General features: G+C 50.4%; 1 protein-coding gene across 4 annotated transcripts in view; it reads left to right on the forward strand.

The window, feature by feature from the left end:
• Sh2d3c (SH2 domain containing 3C) overlaps positions 1 to 16466 on the forward strand; it is a 54558-nt gene that overhangs the window by 8561 nt on the left and 29531 nt on the right. The window contains exons 1-2 of one of the 4 annotated variants that reach the window (XM_004671634.2): positions 3878 to 4008; positions 6178 to 6652. In XM_004671634.2, the coding sequence (XP_004671691.2) occupies positions 3969 to 4008; positions 6178 to 6652 (515 nt within the window). In that variant the 5' untranslated portion in view covers positions 3878 to 3968. Of the gene's footprint in view, positions 1 to 3877; positions 4009 to 6177; positions 6653 to 11794; positions 11919 to 16466 lie in introns of those variants that run through there. The other 3 variants (XM_045155656.1, XM_045155655.1, XM_004671635.3) reach the window with 3 other exon arrangements.

Below are 16466 nucleotides of genomic sequence, written 5' to 3' on the forward strand. Positions count from 1 at the left end.
GAGGAAACAGGTTCAGAGCAGCCAAGTAACCTGCCCAGGGCCACACAGCCAGGAAGCTGTGGAGCTGGGATTCAATGCCCGGCTTCCTATACTGCCTACATGCCAGGCTGCCAGTCCTTCAGGGAAAAGCCCACTCTGAACACTTAAAGTGGGGGCCATATGGAGGGGTAAGGCCCATTCCTCTCCCAGAAAGCAGCATCTCTGGGGGCACTTAGCTCGAGCTGGCATTGGAAGAACTGGAACGAGGTAGTGGAGGGAAAGTCCATACTAGGCCAAGGGCCTTGCTCCAGAGTACACTGTTGGTGGTCAGTGCTAAAGCAAGTGGGCCTCAGGCTGGCCTCCAGCAAAGGCTGTGGAGGGTCGGCAGAACAGCCACCCGCCATCAGGTCTCCAGCCACAATCCCAACGGCCACTTGAGGCAGCACAAAGGGATCTCTGAGCTCAGCTAAGCCACCACACTGAGCCCCATTCATTCTCCCATGGACGCTAGCAACTGCCGAGGTGCCTGGGCCAACGGTAAGCTCAGCTCTGGCTCCCACAGGGTGTCTTGTTCCATAACAACACAGCCTCATCTCACAATGGGCCTTGTCTGCCCACCATGGTTGGCCAGGCCTGGTCCAGTGTGCCCCTTGCCTATATACCTACCCTTCCGCTACACAGCCAGGGCTTGCTAAAGGCCACAGTGTACTGGCCAGCAACTTCTCCCAGTGAGTAGGAACTACTGTGGTCCCACTTCACAGATAAGGAAACTAAAGCTCAGAGAAGCTAAAACTGTTATGAATAGCAAGTTGGGGACTGGCCTGGCCAGGAAGTCAGGCTTGGCAGGCTAATGCCACAGACTAGGCACTGAAATTGTCTCCAAGGAGAGAAACCAGAGGCAGCTCATACCAGGCTCTGGACCTTTCCCCCTTCTTCTGACAACCTGGAGAGGGCAGATGCTGCCAGCTTGGGAGTTTGCATTCTTGGCCTATCTGTTCATCTGGGCTCGGCTCCTTCTTCTAGTTTCAGTTTCCTTATCTGTAAAATGGGTCAGTGTCAGGATGTGCCTCACAGGTCTGTTGTGTGGAGACATCCAACACACTCCTGGCACATTCCCAATGCTCAGTAATAGGGATGATCATAGTCCTCTCCCAATGCTCACAGTCCTGAAACTCCACCCTTAGCATTTGAACACTGGTCCATCCAAGTCTGTGTGATCAGGACCCTGCTGCTATGACCTTGCAGTCTGTCTCAATCCCTCTCGGGGCCTTGGAGTTCTCTGCACCTCATGAGAAGGGTCAGCCAGACCCCTCTCCTACCCAGGACCATCATCCACCTACCAAGTCCTGGGGAGCCTCAGAGCTGGAGGTCAGTCCCTGGGGCCCTACAGCTAGATTAGCAGCTTCCCATTGTGGGTAACATGAGATTAGAGTCATGATTTTCATGGAGGATAAAGGACATCACTTGACCTCAAGCTTCCTCTCTCACAATCTGGTTGCCTGCCTGAGGGCCAGAGTGCCAATACCAAACCTGGAGCCCAGGGGGGAATCATAGGAGTTATCATTACCCCAACACTTGGACACTGAGACCGGAAGATCTCAAACTTGATACCAGCCTGGGCTATATGAGATCTTGTCTCAAAAGAAAAACAAACAAAAAAGCCGGGGGCATGGTGCACACCTGTAATCCCAGCACTCAGGAGGCAGAGGTAGGAGGATTGCAGTGAGTTCAAGACCACCCTGAGACCACATAATGAATTCTAGGTCAGCCTGGGGCTAGAGTGAGACCCTGCCCTTCAAAAAAAAAAAAAAAATCAATGAATAAAAGTGAAATAAACTGGGCATATGGGGCATGCCTTTAATCCCAGCATTCAGGAGGCAGAGGCAGGAGGATCACCATGAGTTCAAGGCCACCCTGAGAATACATAGTGAATTCCAGGTCAGCCTGGGCTAGAGTGAGACCCTGCCTTGAAAAACCAAAAAGAACCCCCCCCAATTTTTTTTAAGTGACATAATACCAGGGCACGGTGGCACAAGCCTTTAATCCCAGCCTTTGGGAGGCAGAGACAGGAGGATTGCCATGAGTTTGAGGTCATCCTGAATCAACATGGTGAGTTCCAGGTTAGCCTGGGCTAGAGCTAGACCCTACCTCGAAGAAAAAAAGTGAGGGCTAGAGAAATGGCTTAGTGGTTAAGGCATTTGCCTGCAAAGCCAAAGGATCCTGGTTTAATTCTCCAGGACCCACATAAACCAGCTGCACAAGGAGGCTCATTTGTCTGTAGTTTGGTTGCATGGCTGGATGTCCTGGCACACCCATTCTCTTTCTCTCTTTCTTTCTTTTTCTCCCTCCCTCTTTCTCTCTCTCAAATAAATAAACACAATATATATATATCTTTAAAAAGTGACATAATAAAGCCTGCCAGGTATGGTGGCGCATGACTTTAGTTCCAGCACTGAGGAGACAGGAGACCGAGGTAGGAGGATCACTGTGTTGAGGCCAGTCTGGGGCTCCAGGGTGAGTTCCAGGTAAGCCTGGGCTGGAGTTAGCACCGCCGCAAAAACATAACCAACCAACTGAAACCAATTGAGAAAAGCAGGGCGTGGTGGTGCACACCTTTAATCCCAGCACTTGGGAGGCAGAGGTAGGAGGATCGCTGTGAGTTTGAGGCCACCCTGAGACTACATAGCCAAACTTGGAGTGGCGGTGTAGCTCAGTGGTAGAACACTTGTCTAACATATGAGTTACATCCCTAACATGGGAAAAAGAAAAGAAAGTAAATAGCTCAACCCTTCACTGTCCGATTGTAGAGATTTGATGACTGGGGTATAAGAGGAAGAAGCAATTGTTAGCATCCTACAGAACTAGATTTGAAGCCCTGCCCTTTGGGTCACCCAGCCCCAATGTGCTGATATCACTACAGGTGGTTCAAGACGATCTCTGTATCGGTGGAGGTTGCATTTCCTCATGTCCGTTCTCCCCACATGAGCATGCATGTGCTGTGCACGTGTGGGACGTGTGTAGGGCGTCAGCCTGGGGGTTAAGGGAACTAGGAGAAGTTGTAATATAGTCTATGCCCGCGATCCTCTCTGTGACTTGGAGAAATCCCAGTGCATCTCCAGGCCTCAGACTTCCCATCTCTGTCCTTGTCCAGTGGGTGGGCAGGAGGGAGCACGCCTTAGCAGACAGTGACTCCGTGCCAGCCTCTGCCTGGCATCCTGGCCCCAGTGAGGTGGACACCCCCAGCTAGTAGAGAGGGAGGATCAGGGAGGTGACTCCCCTAGCCTGTGCTCACATGATGATGACAGAGTGACCAATCAAAAGTTGAATTTGATCCTCGGAAGCCCACGCTCACAGACCTACATCCTAGCATTCTCTTTCTTTTGAGGTAGGGTCTCGCTCTAGCCCAGGCTGACCTGGAATTCACTGTGTAGTCTCAAGGTGCCCTTGAACTCACAGCGATCCACCTACCTCTGCTTCCTGAGTGCAGGGATTAAAGGCGTGTGCCTCCATGCCTGTCTTAAGCATTCTCTTCTTGTTGCTGCCAATCTGTCTGCAGGGTACCAAGGTTTAGAATAAACTGTCCTGGAAGTACACCTCTCCCCATGCCTTCCCAACCCATGGGCCAGGCCCCTGACGGCCGTTGGCAGGTCCCCAGCAGCCCCCGTCTAGTGGGCTGTGTTCCCAGAGCTCGTGGTTTGTTCTCCAGACCTTCCAGGTCCCACGGGCTTGTGGTGTGCCCCCTGCTCCTGCTGGTGGCCAAGGAAACCCTCAGGGGCAGGGTGCTGGGGAGGCCCCAGCCTCCGCCCCCTGTGAAGAGGGTGGGAGGGTGGGGCTGTGGGAGTTTCACTGGTTTAAAAATACACAGAGGAAGTGAGTGTGAGGGCAAGAGAAAGGGGAAGGGGTGGATGGGGGAGGTCCTTCAGACTTGATGTCCATAGCCTGCAGCAGCCACATGTCAACTGGCCAGGGACTTTGCAAAACTCACCAAGATGACAATGGAGGGGCCCAAGAAGACCAGCAAAAAGTTCAGTAAGTGCAGGCTATCCTCTGACTGTCTACCTCCGCCTCTCTATGGCTGTCTTGTTTCTCTTTCTCTTTCTGTCCATCTCTCTCTCTTCGGGGTGTTTTTATGTCACTATCTGCCTATGCTATGACCCAGGCCCACTCTTTCTCTCTCTTTCTCCCTCTTCCCCCCCCTCCCTCTCTCCCTCTCTCTCTCTCTCTCTCTCTCTCTCTCTCTCTCTCTCTCTCTCTCTCTCCCCGCTTCTCACTTCCTGATCTGACTCTCTGGCTTTTCTGCTACATCCTGACCCCTTTTATTCCTAGCTGGACAGGAAATCCCTGCCCACACCCCATCTACTGTTTTGAACCTTTGTTTGCACCAGATCTTGAGGAGATGTCTTGGGAGCTAGTAGGGCTGAGGGCCACAGGAAGAGGCCTTGGGTGCTGCCCCATGTTCCCACCTTCAGTGAGGTGGGGAACCACTCAAAACGGGCTCCTTGGTGAGTCACACCTACCCATTGCCATTTCTTTCTCCAGATTGATCTCCCCTGCCCCCAACAAACTTCTGTTCTCTGACTCTTCTAATCTGACAGCACTGGGATGGGAGAGGGGTGATGTGAATGCATCCCACAGATGGGCAGATTGGGGTCAAGACACTGTCTGGAAAATAAAAGACTGTCTGAGGTGTCATGGGCTATGGAGCATAGTTCAATTTCCATCTTGGGACTTGGGGGCCTCAGTTTCTCTCCCTGCCCCATCACTATCTCCTCCAGATCACTAGTGTGACCAAAAAATAAAAAATAAAATAGCGGTACAGCTGGGCATGGTAGCACACACCTGTAACCCCAGCACTCAGGATGTAGAATCAGGAGGCCAGCCTGGGCTACAGAACAAGAGCCTGCTTCTAATCAACAAACAAAAATAGTTCTGAGAAGCAGTGGGTGGTCCTTCTGATGATCACTAGTGAGATCTTGCCCCAGACTGACCTTTCTAGAAGCAAGGCCCTGGCTGTCTTGGTCTGGGGCTAAGCCCAGGTTGGGTGGGCAGGTAGGGAAGGACCCCACAGTCCAGAGGCCTGGGTCTTCATCCAGGCTTAAGGTGACTCCACTGTGTGAGTGTGGATGAGTCCCTTTATGCTTGTCAAATGTGGGCATCTACTTATGTTCCATCGTGGGTGTGGAAAATGGGACATCACACACATGCATCAAACCCATGCAGAATGTTTGACAAAGGCAGAGATAGTCTTTTTTTTTTTTTTTTTCCGAGGTAGGGTCTCAGGCTGACTTGGAATTCACTATGGAGTCCCAGGCTGGCCTCGAACTCACAGTGACACTCCTACCTCTGTCTCCTGAGTACTGGGATTAAAGGCATGCACCACCACACCCCACCTTAGAGACATTTTTTTTTTTGAGAGAGAGGGGTTGGGGGAGAATGGGGCACCAGGGCCTCTAGCCACTGCAACGAATTCCAGATGCATGTACCACATTGTGCATCTGGCTTGTGTGGGACCTGGAGAATTGCACCTGGGCCCTTAGGCTTCGCAGACAAGTGCCTTAAGTGCTAAGTCACTCTCCAGCCCCTCAGAAACATTTTTATCATCATTTTCATTTTTGCTACTTCTTTTAAAACATTTTATTTATTTATTTATTTGACAGACACAGAGAAAGAGGCAGAGAGAGATAGAGAGAGAAATGGGTGCGCCAGGGCCTGTAGCCACTGCAAAAGAACTCCAGATGCATGTGCCACCTTGTACATCTAGCTTATGTGGGTACTGGGGAATCAATCCTGGGTCCTTAGGCTTCGTGAGCAAATGCCTTAACCACTAGGCCATCTCTTCAGCCCTGCTACTTCTTTTTGAGGGTACTTTTTGAGCCAGGCATCATATGGCACATAGTACTTACAACCCTCCTGCTGCCCAAGGGATAGGTACTGTAACATCAGTTTTACTGGGGCAGAGAAGGGGTCTCAGAGATCAAGTTAGTCACTTGCCTAAGGTCACCCCGCTATAATGTAGAATAAGGGTTTGAGTCTGGGGCCCTGCCTCTAGAAGTATGAGAATGACTTAAGACTTAATGAAGCCCCCAACCCTCTTCTTCCCCCACTGGAGGGAACTGCTGACGACACTTTTCATTATCATCATCACATTGCTTCTGGTGTGGTCGTCACTAATCCCCCTTCCTCTCCTCCCCTTTCTAGAGTTCTTTAAGTTCAAGGGCTTTGGGAGTCTTTCCAACCTCCCTCGCTCCTTCACTCTGAGGCGGTCCTCAGCCTCCGTCAGCATCCGACCCCATCTGGAGCCGGATACCTTTGATGCCACCCAGGATGACCTGGTGACAGTTCCAAAGAGCCCTCCGGCCTATGCTCGCTCCAGTGACATGTACAGCCACATGGGCACCATGCCTCGGCCAGGCATCAAGAGGGCTCGGGACCGACAGGCTACCCAAAAGGCCCAGGAGGTAAGCCCTGAGTCCAGCCTGGTACTCCGAGGTCTCCCTGACCCACCAGGCTTAGACAAAGCCGAGGAGGTGGTGGGGGCTGATACCCAGCTGGAGGACACCCCAGCAGTGACATGCAACCCTTCAGCGGTGGAGATGAACCCTGTGTGGAAGGCTGAGGACCCCGAGGCAGACACAGAGGAGAAAGCAGCACCTAGGGATGTGTGTCCAGAAGGGTAAGTGCCATCAGGGCTGGGATGGGTGGGCATGATAGGGTTGGGTCTCTCGCCCCATGCACACATCTGGACAAAACAGTAAAAGCTAGCCAAGTGGGGTGACTCATACTTGCAATCCCAGTGCTCAAGAGGCTGAGGCAGGAGGATTGTCCCAAGATCAAAGCCAGCCTAGGCTAGAGAATAAAACCCTGTCTCAAAACAAAACAAGAAGGAAGAAGGAAGGGAGAGAAGAAAGAAATAAGGAAAAGAAAGGACTGGGGGATGGCTCAGTGGATAAAGCTACTTGCCTCACAACTCTGAGTATGTGAGTTCAAATCCCTAGAGTGCAATTAAAAGCCAGATGCTATGGTGGGCTTTTTTTTTTTTAAATTAATTATTTATTTATTTGAGAGTGACAGACACAGAGAGAAAGACAGATAGAGGGAGAGAGAGAGAATGGGCGCGCCAGGGCTTCCAGCCTCTGCAAACGAACTCCAGATGCGTGCGCCCCCTTGTGCATCTGGCTAACGTGGGACCTGGGGAACCAAGCCTCGAACCGGGGTCCTTAGGCTTCACAGGCAAGCGCTTCACCGCTAAGCCATCTCTCCAGCCCTATGGTGGGCTTTTGTAATCCCAGGTGAATTTCCCAGAATCTCTCAAATGTAAAGTGAACAATGAGACCCTGCCTCGGACAGGGTGGAAGGTGAAGACCAACTCGAAAATTGTCCTCTGACCTCCACATGTCCTCTGCCCCCCCTAACAATTAATCAATAGTAAACATAAGGGAGGAAGAAAGGGGAGAGAGTGGGTTGGACATAACAGTGAGTGCCTTTAATTCCAGTACTTGGTAGGCTGAAGTAGAAGAATCACTGTGAGTTGGAGGGCAGCCTGTGCTAGTTCCAAGTCAGCCTGAGCTAGACTGAGACCCTGCCTCAAACCAGTACCCCCCCCCCCGTCTTACCTTCCCCAACACACACACACACACACACACACACACACACACACACACACACACAAGAGCTACATAGTAACCAAATCATAATGACAGGCCAGGCACTGTGCTGCAGAAACCTTTCACTTAGAACTAATTTTCAACAACAACAAGAGAGAAGAAAAGAAAACTAGTAACTAGTCAGAGATACTGTCATTGTTTCAGCTTGACAGGTGACAAAATGGATTCAGAGAGGGGAGGTCATCTGCCCCCTGCCAGGCTGACAAAACTAGAATAGAATAACAAAACTCCAAGGCCAAGCCGACTCCTACAGGGGTGGGCCTCGGCTGCCTGGTGAGCCCTGCTTCCAGATGCCGGATCCTTTCCCCAGAACCCCACCTTTAGTTCTGCTGGCCAGCATTTCTTCAGACCTCTTCTGGCCTAGCAAGCCACTTACTGATGCAACTTGCTTATAACATGAATTGGGTTCACACAAAAACACTAATAGTGATTACATGACTTTTTTTTAGTTTTTTGAGGTAGGGTTTGGCTATAGTCCAGGCTGACCTGGAATTCACTATGTAGTCTCAGGGTGGCCTAGAACTCACGGCAATCCTCCTACCTCTGCCTCCCAAGTGCTGGGATTAAAGGTGTGCACCACCACACCTGACTTTAGCTTGGAGTTTTTGCTAAGTTTATTCATGGAGATTTTTTCATTCTTTTTTATTTATTTATTTGCATGCAGAGAGACAGAGAGGAGAGAGAGAGGGAAAGAATGGTTGCATCAGGGCCTCTAGAAGCTGCAAACAAACTCCAGTTGCATGCACCACTGTGCATCTGGCTTTACGTGGGTCCTGGGGAATTGAACCCAGGTCCTTAGGCTTTGCAGGCAAGTGCCTTAACTGCTGAGCCATCCCTCCAGCCCAGAGAATTCCTTTGTTAAAATTTTATTTATTTGAGAAAGAATGGGTGTACCAGGGTCTCTAGCCACTATAAATGAACTACAGACGTATATGCCATCTTGTGTATCTGGCTTTATGTGGGTACTGGGGCATTGAACCTTGGTCCTTAGGCTTTGCAGGCAAGTGCCTTACCCGCTGAGCCATCTCTCTAGCACTTTAAAAAAATTTGTACATGGCTGTAACCCCAGAATAGAGGTGAATATAGAAAGGCAAAATTCAATGTCATCCTTGAGCTACATAGAGAGTTTGAGGTCAGATTGGACCAAAGAACTTGTTTTAGAAAAAAAAAAAATTCTATGTATAGGTGGGGAAACTGAGACTCAGCCAAGATCATATGGCTGTGCACTCATGTATAACAATGTACCCACCACTTTCTAAGCCCCAAGCCGTGGACTTCCTTTCCCTCAACCCCAACCAGAGAAGGCTGCATCTTTGCAATCTTCAGAGCCTTTGCCTAAACCAACCAGTCAGATATGCTTGTTGAAATAAAGAGGATCTGAGATTAGCAAAAGTGAGTTTGGAGCCAGCCTGAGTCTTTCTCTATGGCTTTTCCATGGGACACTAAGCTCAGCCTCAGCGTGCAAAGGTGTAATCCAGTCCTCCAGTTTGGAAGGGGGTGCATAGTGGATCCAAACCAGACTCTGGATTTGGTGTCTTACTGGCTGCATTGCTTTTGGATGCATTTGCTCCATCTCAGCCTCAAGCACTCAACTGATAAATGGGCATGATGATGGTACGTAGGGTTTGCGGTGAGATTTTAAGAATAAGAGCCAGTGGCTAGAGAGATGGCTTAGTGGTTAACGGGCTTGCCTGCAAAACCTAAGGACCCAGGTTTGATTCCCTAGTACCCATGAAAGCCAGGTGCACAACGTGGCATATGCATGTGGAATTTTGTTTGCTGTGGCTGGAGACTCTGCTGTTCTCATTCTGTCTATCTGCCCACTGATAAATAAATTTAAAAATAACATTTTACTGGGTGTGGTGGCACATGCCTTTAATCCCAGCATTTGGGAGGCAGAGATTGGAGGATTGCCATGAGTTTGAGGCTTCCCTGAAACTACATAGTGAATTCAAGGTCAGCCTGGGATAGAGCGAAACCCTACCTCATAAGTTAAAAAAAAAATTCAAAGAATAACAACCTGGGTGTGGTGGTGCATGCCTTTAATCCCAGCACTTGGGAGGCAGAGGTAGAAGGGTCACCGAGAATTCAAGGCCACACTGAGACTACATAGTGAATTCCAGGTCAGCCTGGGCTAGAGCGAGACAAACAAACAAACAAATAAACAAAAAGAATAGCAGCTAGGTATGGTGGTGCACACCTTTAATCCCAGCACTCAGGAGGCAGAGGTAGGAGGAACATTTGTAAATTCAAGGCCAGCCTGAGACTACATAATGAATTCCAGGTCATCCTGGGCTAGAGTGAGACCCTACCTGGAAAAATCAATCAATCAATAAATAACATCTGGGCTGGAGAGAGGGTTCAGCAGTAAAGTGCACTTGCTATGCAAGCATGAGGACTTGAGTTCAATCCCCAGTACCCATGTAAAAAGCCAGGCATGGCTGTGCAAGCCTGTTACCCCAGTGCTGGGGCAGGGGATGGGATGGGGTGTGGGGGGGGGGCTGTTGGCAGAGACAGGAGGACTGCTGCCATTCCCTGGTCAGGAAGTCTAACTGCTCCAAGTTCAAAAAGAGACTTTTCCTCAAGGACACAAGGTAGAAGAGTAATAGAAGAGTCTTCCTACCTCTGTATGCTCACACATGAGGTATGAGAATCTGCACATTCAAGTGTGTAAACACACAACAAAAGAGTAACATACCTGAAAAGTCTTAACAGAGTCTGGTATATGGCAAAAAGTTGGTTAGTTGGAATGATATATATATATTTTTAAACTTGTGTGTGCGTGTTCTTGTGTGAGTGCAGGCCCTCAAAGACCAACTTCCAGGTTGATCCTCACCTGTCCAACTCATTTGAGGTCAGGTTTTCACTGTGGATTCTCCCTCTGCTGTTGTTTGCTGGGCGTGCCACAAGCTTCAGAGAGGGCTTCTCCTGTCTCCACCCCGCATCTCGTCATTAGCATCAGCGTGCCAGAACTACGGAAGCCAGAAGCCAGAATGGTTCCTGGCTTTTTACTTGGGGTCTGGGGAATGAACTCTGGTACTCCAGCTTTATCCACACTGAGCCATCTCCCAACCCGGGAAGCTACTTTTGTCTTGCATTTTTGCTTTCTGAGACAGGGCTAGTCTCCCTATGTTGTTCAGGTTGTGCTGGAGTAACGATCCTTGTGGATAATGGGAATACAGATGCGCAGGAATGCTGGTATTTTTCAATTTAATTTTTTATTTTTATTTGAGACAGAGAGGGAGAGACGGAGAGGAGAGGAGAGAATGGGCGCGCCAGGGCCTCTCGCTACTGAAAACGCACTCCAGAGGAGTGCTCCAACTTGGGCATCTGGTTTAGGTGGGACCTGGAAAATCGAACCTTGGTCCTTAGGTTTCGCAGGCATGAGCCTTAACCGCTAACCATCTCTCCAGCCTGGGAATGCTGTTTTTCTTTTCTTTTTGTTTGTTTTGTTTTGGAACTCACTATGTAGTGGCCTCGAACTCCTCTTACCTCTGCCTCCCGAGTGCTGGGATCAAAGGTGTGGAATACTGTTTGTCTGTTTTGGTTTTTCGAGGTAGGGTCTCACTCTAGCTCAGGCTGACATGGAATTCACTATGTAGTCTCAAGGTGGCCTTGAATTTAAGGCAATCTTCCTACCTCTGCCTCCCAAGTGCTGGGATTAAAGGTGTGCACCACCACGCCCGGCAGGAATGCTGTTTTTATGATTCATAAAACTAAGCCTTTTTCATCCTCCCTGGCTGCCTTCTCCTGCCACCCACCTTCTCAATTCGGCTGTCTCCCTGTGTTGAATGAGCAGGATCTGCTTAAGGAGGAGGAGGAGCACACAGCTCTGGGGGCGCTCAGAGCCATCCCGGGTCCTAGGCTTCCCAGGGAACTCTGGCCCCTCCCACCCTGGACGCTGATTGGCTTATGTAAATGGGGCGGGGCCAGGCGAAGTTGAGGGGCGTGGCCTCCTCCAGACGGCGCGGCGCGCGCTTGCTGGAAGGGGCGGAGCGATGGGGAGAGGTGTGTTGGGTTGTGGGGCTGCATGACGGTGAGGGGGCGGAGCGAGAGAGGAGGCGGAGGGGGCGTGTCCAGGCGGAGCAGTTCGTAGTGGGGGGCGGGAGTGGGTGTGTCTGGGGTGTGGTGTAAGGTCAGGCCCCGCCCCTGGCTCCTTCTCTGAGTGCCGAGGCTCCCGGGTTGAGTGAGGAAGGCCTTAGCATCCGACTGAGGAGGTCCGCGGGGGACCATGACTGCAGTGGGCCAAAGGTGCCCTGCTCTCGGGCCGCGGAGGTGAGTGACCGAGCGGGCTCCGGGGACGGCCAGCGGAGAGTCAGTGTCCAATGGGGGAGGCGCATCCTGGGGCAGCTGACAAACCCGCTATGGGCTTAGCATCTGGGTCTATCTATCCATTTCTTTCTTCCTTCCTTCTTTCTATTCCTTCCTCTCTCTCCACCCCCCCCACACACACCCTCTCTCTGTCAGGGTGTCATGTAACAGCCTCCAACTCTTTTTGATCCTCCTGCCTCCACCTCCCAAGTACTGGGATTACAGCTACCACTTCTGGCAGCATCTGAGACTTTTCAAAGTCAGCTTTCTTCAGGTGTGACTCTGTCCCTTGCTGTACCCTTCGTAAAAAGCTGACTATCTGCTCCTCTACTTATGACGGTCCCAGGAGAGAAGTACTCTTCTGACTTTCATTTTAGAGATGAAGAAAGAAAGGCTTGCTTACCAGTTTTTGTGTTTTGTTTTGTTTTTTAAGGTAGGATCTTAATCTAGCCCAGGCTGACCCGGTATTCACTAGGTAGTTTCAGAGTGGTCTCAAACTCACGGCGATTTTCCTGTCTCTGCCTCCAGAGTGCTGCATCACCACACCTGGCTTGCTTGCCAGTTTTTTTGTTTTGCTTTGTTTCGGTTTTGGTTTTTCGAGGTAGGGTCTCACTCTAGCCCAGGCTGACCTGGAACTCACTATGTAGTCTCAGGGTGGCCTGGAATTTATGGCTCTCCTCGTACTTCTGCCTGCCTAGTGCTGGGATTAAAGAAGTGCGCCACCATACTTGGCATTGCTTGCCAGTTTTGATGCAGCTAATGGAAGTCAGAACCAAGGTTTGACTCCATCCCCTGGGCCCATGCTCTTAACCTCTAGGCACGCATTCCCTTCAGTCAGGGCGAGGGCATCCAAAGAAGGGTCTTGAGAAGCTTTGAGTCTAGGGTTCAGCCCAGGCCTTTCCCCCACTGTCGCTGAGGCCTCTCATTGTGGAGGTGCTTCTGGCTTCAGGCTGACCTGGGAAAATAAAGTTGTTCTGTCCTTCCATCCTCTGACGTATTCAGGGGTTCTGGGTCTGAATTAGCAGGCCAGATCAAGCTGTGTTGGTGCCCTGGGCAGTGTCTTACCTGCCCTCCAGGGGCTATTGAGCATTTCTCCCAGGACTCCCCAGACCTCAGCTGTGTGCCCAGGAGTTAGGACAGCAGCCTTCCCTTCCTGCTCTCCTGCCTCACCTCGGGCCTCTGGCCTGCCAGGAGCTCATGTGGGCCTAAATTGCTCTCTGAACATCCAGCTGGGCAAGAGGGCATCTGAAAAGTTGCAGTGAGGGCTGGAGAGATGGCTTCATGGTTAAGGTGCTTCCTGCGAAGCCTAAGGACCCATGTTCAATTCCCCAGTAAGCCAGATGGAAAAGGTGGCGCATGCATCTGGAGTTCATTTGCAGCGGTTAGAGGCCCTGGTGTGCCCATTATCTCTCTATCTGCCTCTTTCTCTCTCTCAAATAAATAAAATAAAACAATTAAGAAAAAAAAGTTTCAATGAGCAAGATGGGGGTCCCCTTCCCAATCATCCCAACAACTCATCCAGTGTCTGTAATGAGTAGCCCAATGTAGGGAGATAGTGTCCCTCCCCCACCCTGAGGAAGGCAGGGTGCACCTGGATGTGGAGGAAGGAAGGGGAAGAGGTGAGGCTGCAGGAGTTTCCTGGTGCCTTGTTCCCTGCTGAGATCATGGAGGAGGAAGGAGGGAGGAGGGGCCTTCAGCTCCCCAATGGAGCACACCAGCACAGACTGCCCCCATCATCTGAGAACTGCAGCTTTCTGGTGGGGAAACAGCAGGGTCCAGAGAGCCCTGCCCACACCACCCCCAGTCCATGTGACTGAGGAGGCCAGATCTGGAAAGGGAAAGAGTGCTCCCACAGAAATGTCAAGCCAGGGTCTCATCGCTTCCTAACTGGCAAGCATCCGATAGTCCCTGGCAGTGGGTGCCTTGATTGCTGTATTTTGCCAGTGGAGAGTCCAAGGCTTAGAGTGGGGCAGGGCCACACACAGACTGTGTGTCCATCAGAGTTTATGTTTGCTCCCCGGTCAGACCAGCTCCTTAGCCTGAGATCTTAACCACATTTTCCTCCTGAAAGGAAAATCCCAAAGCTTTTTATATATATATATTTTTTTATTATTTTTTTGAGGTAGGGTCTTGCTCTAGCCCAGGCTGACCTAGAATTCACTAAGTAATCTCAGGGTGGCCTCAAACTCCTGATGATTCTCCTACCTCTGCCTCCTGAGTGCTGGGATTAAAGGCATGCACCACCACATGCGGACTCCAAAGCTTTTTTTTTTTTTTCCCTAATATTACTTCAAATGACTTTCCACAATGCTGTGGAAAGGAGGTGATGAGAGATTTATAAGTGGTGGCTCTGAAGTGGTTAATGGCCTGGTCAAGATGACACCTCTCTAGTTGAGTTAGCATTTCATTCATCTTAATATTTACTGAGGTACACCCCAGACTTGTCCCAGGATCTGGAGAGACAGCAGTGGACACAGCAGTCAAAACCCATCCTTGGGGCTAGAGAGATGGCTCAGCAGTTAAGGCACTTGCCTTCAGAGCCTATTGGCCCGAGTTCAGTTCCCCAGGACCCACATAAAGCCAGATGCACAAAGTAGCACATGCATCTGGAGTTCTTTTACAGTGGCTGGAGGCCCTGGCACACCCATTCTCTCTGTCTGTCTCTCTTCTATGTCTCTCTCTGCTTGTCAATAAACAAATAAATAAATATATATATATTTTTTTTATTTTATTCTGAGGTAGGGTCTCACTCTAGCCCAGGCTGACCTGGAATTCACTATGTAGTCTCAGGGTGGCCTTGAACTCTTGGTCGATCCTGCTACCTCTGCCTTCTGAGTCTGGGATTAAAGGCATGTGCCACCATGCCCAGCTATAACTTTAAAAATATATATTTTATTTATTTATTTGCAAGGAGAAAGAGAAAAAGAGAGAGAATGGGCATGCCAGGGCCTCTAGCCACTGTAAACAAACTCCAGATGCATATGCTACCATGTGCATCTGACTTATATGGGTACTGGGGAATTGAACCTGGGTCCTTAGGCTTCACAGGCAAATAAATGCCTTAACTGTGAAGCCATCTCTCCAGCCCAATAAAAATATTTTTTAAAAACACCCTTGAAGAGCCCCTAATCCAGCACAAGGGAGACAGATGATAAGCCAGATAGATGAGTCACAGGGCAAATAGAAGAGATACCAAGACAATTTAACATCAAGTGAGGAAACTGGTCTTGGGAGAAGAGACTAGTGGTGTCAGATTAGAACGGTGAGTCATGAAAAAGTGTCAGTGAAAAAGTGATGTTTCAACAAAGGAGGTGAGGGAAGAAACCCTCTTGCTGTCTGGGAAAGGTTGCACCAGGTTGAGGGAACTGGATGTGCAGAAGTTCTGAGGTAGATTCATCCTTGGCATCAATCACCCTTGGCACGTTTGGAGAATAGCAGAGAACAGATTGTCTGGAGAAGAGCAAGAATGACAGAAGAAAATCCTGGCATGGTGGCACATGCCTTTAATCCCAGCATTTAGGAGACAGAGGTAGAAGGATTGCTGTGAATTCGAGGCCAATGTGGAGCTACAGAATTCCAGGTCACCCTGGGCTACTTTGACCCCCTCCTACTAAAAAAAGAAAAAAAAAAAAAAGACAGAAGGAGAAATCAGAGAGTAAATGGATTCAGATAATGTAGGGACTCAGCGGGGACTCGGTTTCCAAGTAAGCAAGCTGGGAGCCACAGCTGGCCTTGAGTGGAGGAGGGCTGCACTCTGACTTATGTTTCAAAAGGATCTGTCCTCTTAGGGGCTCTGAATGCAGTGCTGCCTTCCTCAGTACCGCCTCCCACCCAGAGACCCAGGCCCCAGTGTCCCCACTCCAAAGGGGCCTGTTTGGAAGGAAACTAAGACCTTTGACAAGTGGTACCCTACAAGAAAGCCAGGGCAATCTGTGTTGTGTCTGTCCCAGCCCTGGTGCCAGGTTCTGAGCACAGGCCAGGACCCCCCTCCCCATTTCCTTCTGGAATGTTGACTCTTGTCCAAGAATTCCCAACTCTCCCTAGAGTCTCACGACCCTCTCGGCCTGTGGAATGACATCAGCTGCTGGGCATCTGGTAGCGATTACCGATTACCCACCAGGGGAGGGGGTCGCCATGGGCCCAGCCTGTAGAGCCTCCCTGGGCTCTGGGCGGCGGCGGGTCCTTGTCTTCTGAAGGGGCCCAGCTGCTCCTGGCTCTCATTTCCTGTGGAGACTTTCTCACAGTCCCCAAGACCCCCCAGATGCCTTGGGCTGTGGGAACCAGGCTGTCTTGGGAAGGATGGGCTCTTCTCTCACCACCCCACAACCCCCAGTTGGAGCTACATTCCCCTAACCCTCAGAGGACCCTATTTTCAGGTTGCTGGATCTATGTGGAGTAAGGGATGGGAAGAGGGGGGGTTAGACACTCGGTCGCTATGAATGAATCCCTTCTCCCCTCTGGGCCTGTTTCCTCAACTTCACAGAATCATGGTGAGGTCTAGACAGAATGGTA

The sequence above is a fragment of the Jaculus jaculus genome, chromosome 1 (assembly GCF_020740685.1).
Source record: "Jaculus jaculus isolate mJacJac1 chromosome 1, mJacJac1.mat.Y.cur, whole genome shotgun sequence".
Classification (NCBI taxonomy): Eukaryota; Metazoa; Chordata; class Mammalia; order Rodentia; family Dipodidae; genus Jaculus; species Jaculus jaculus.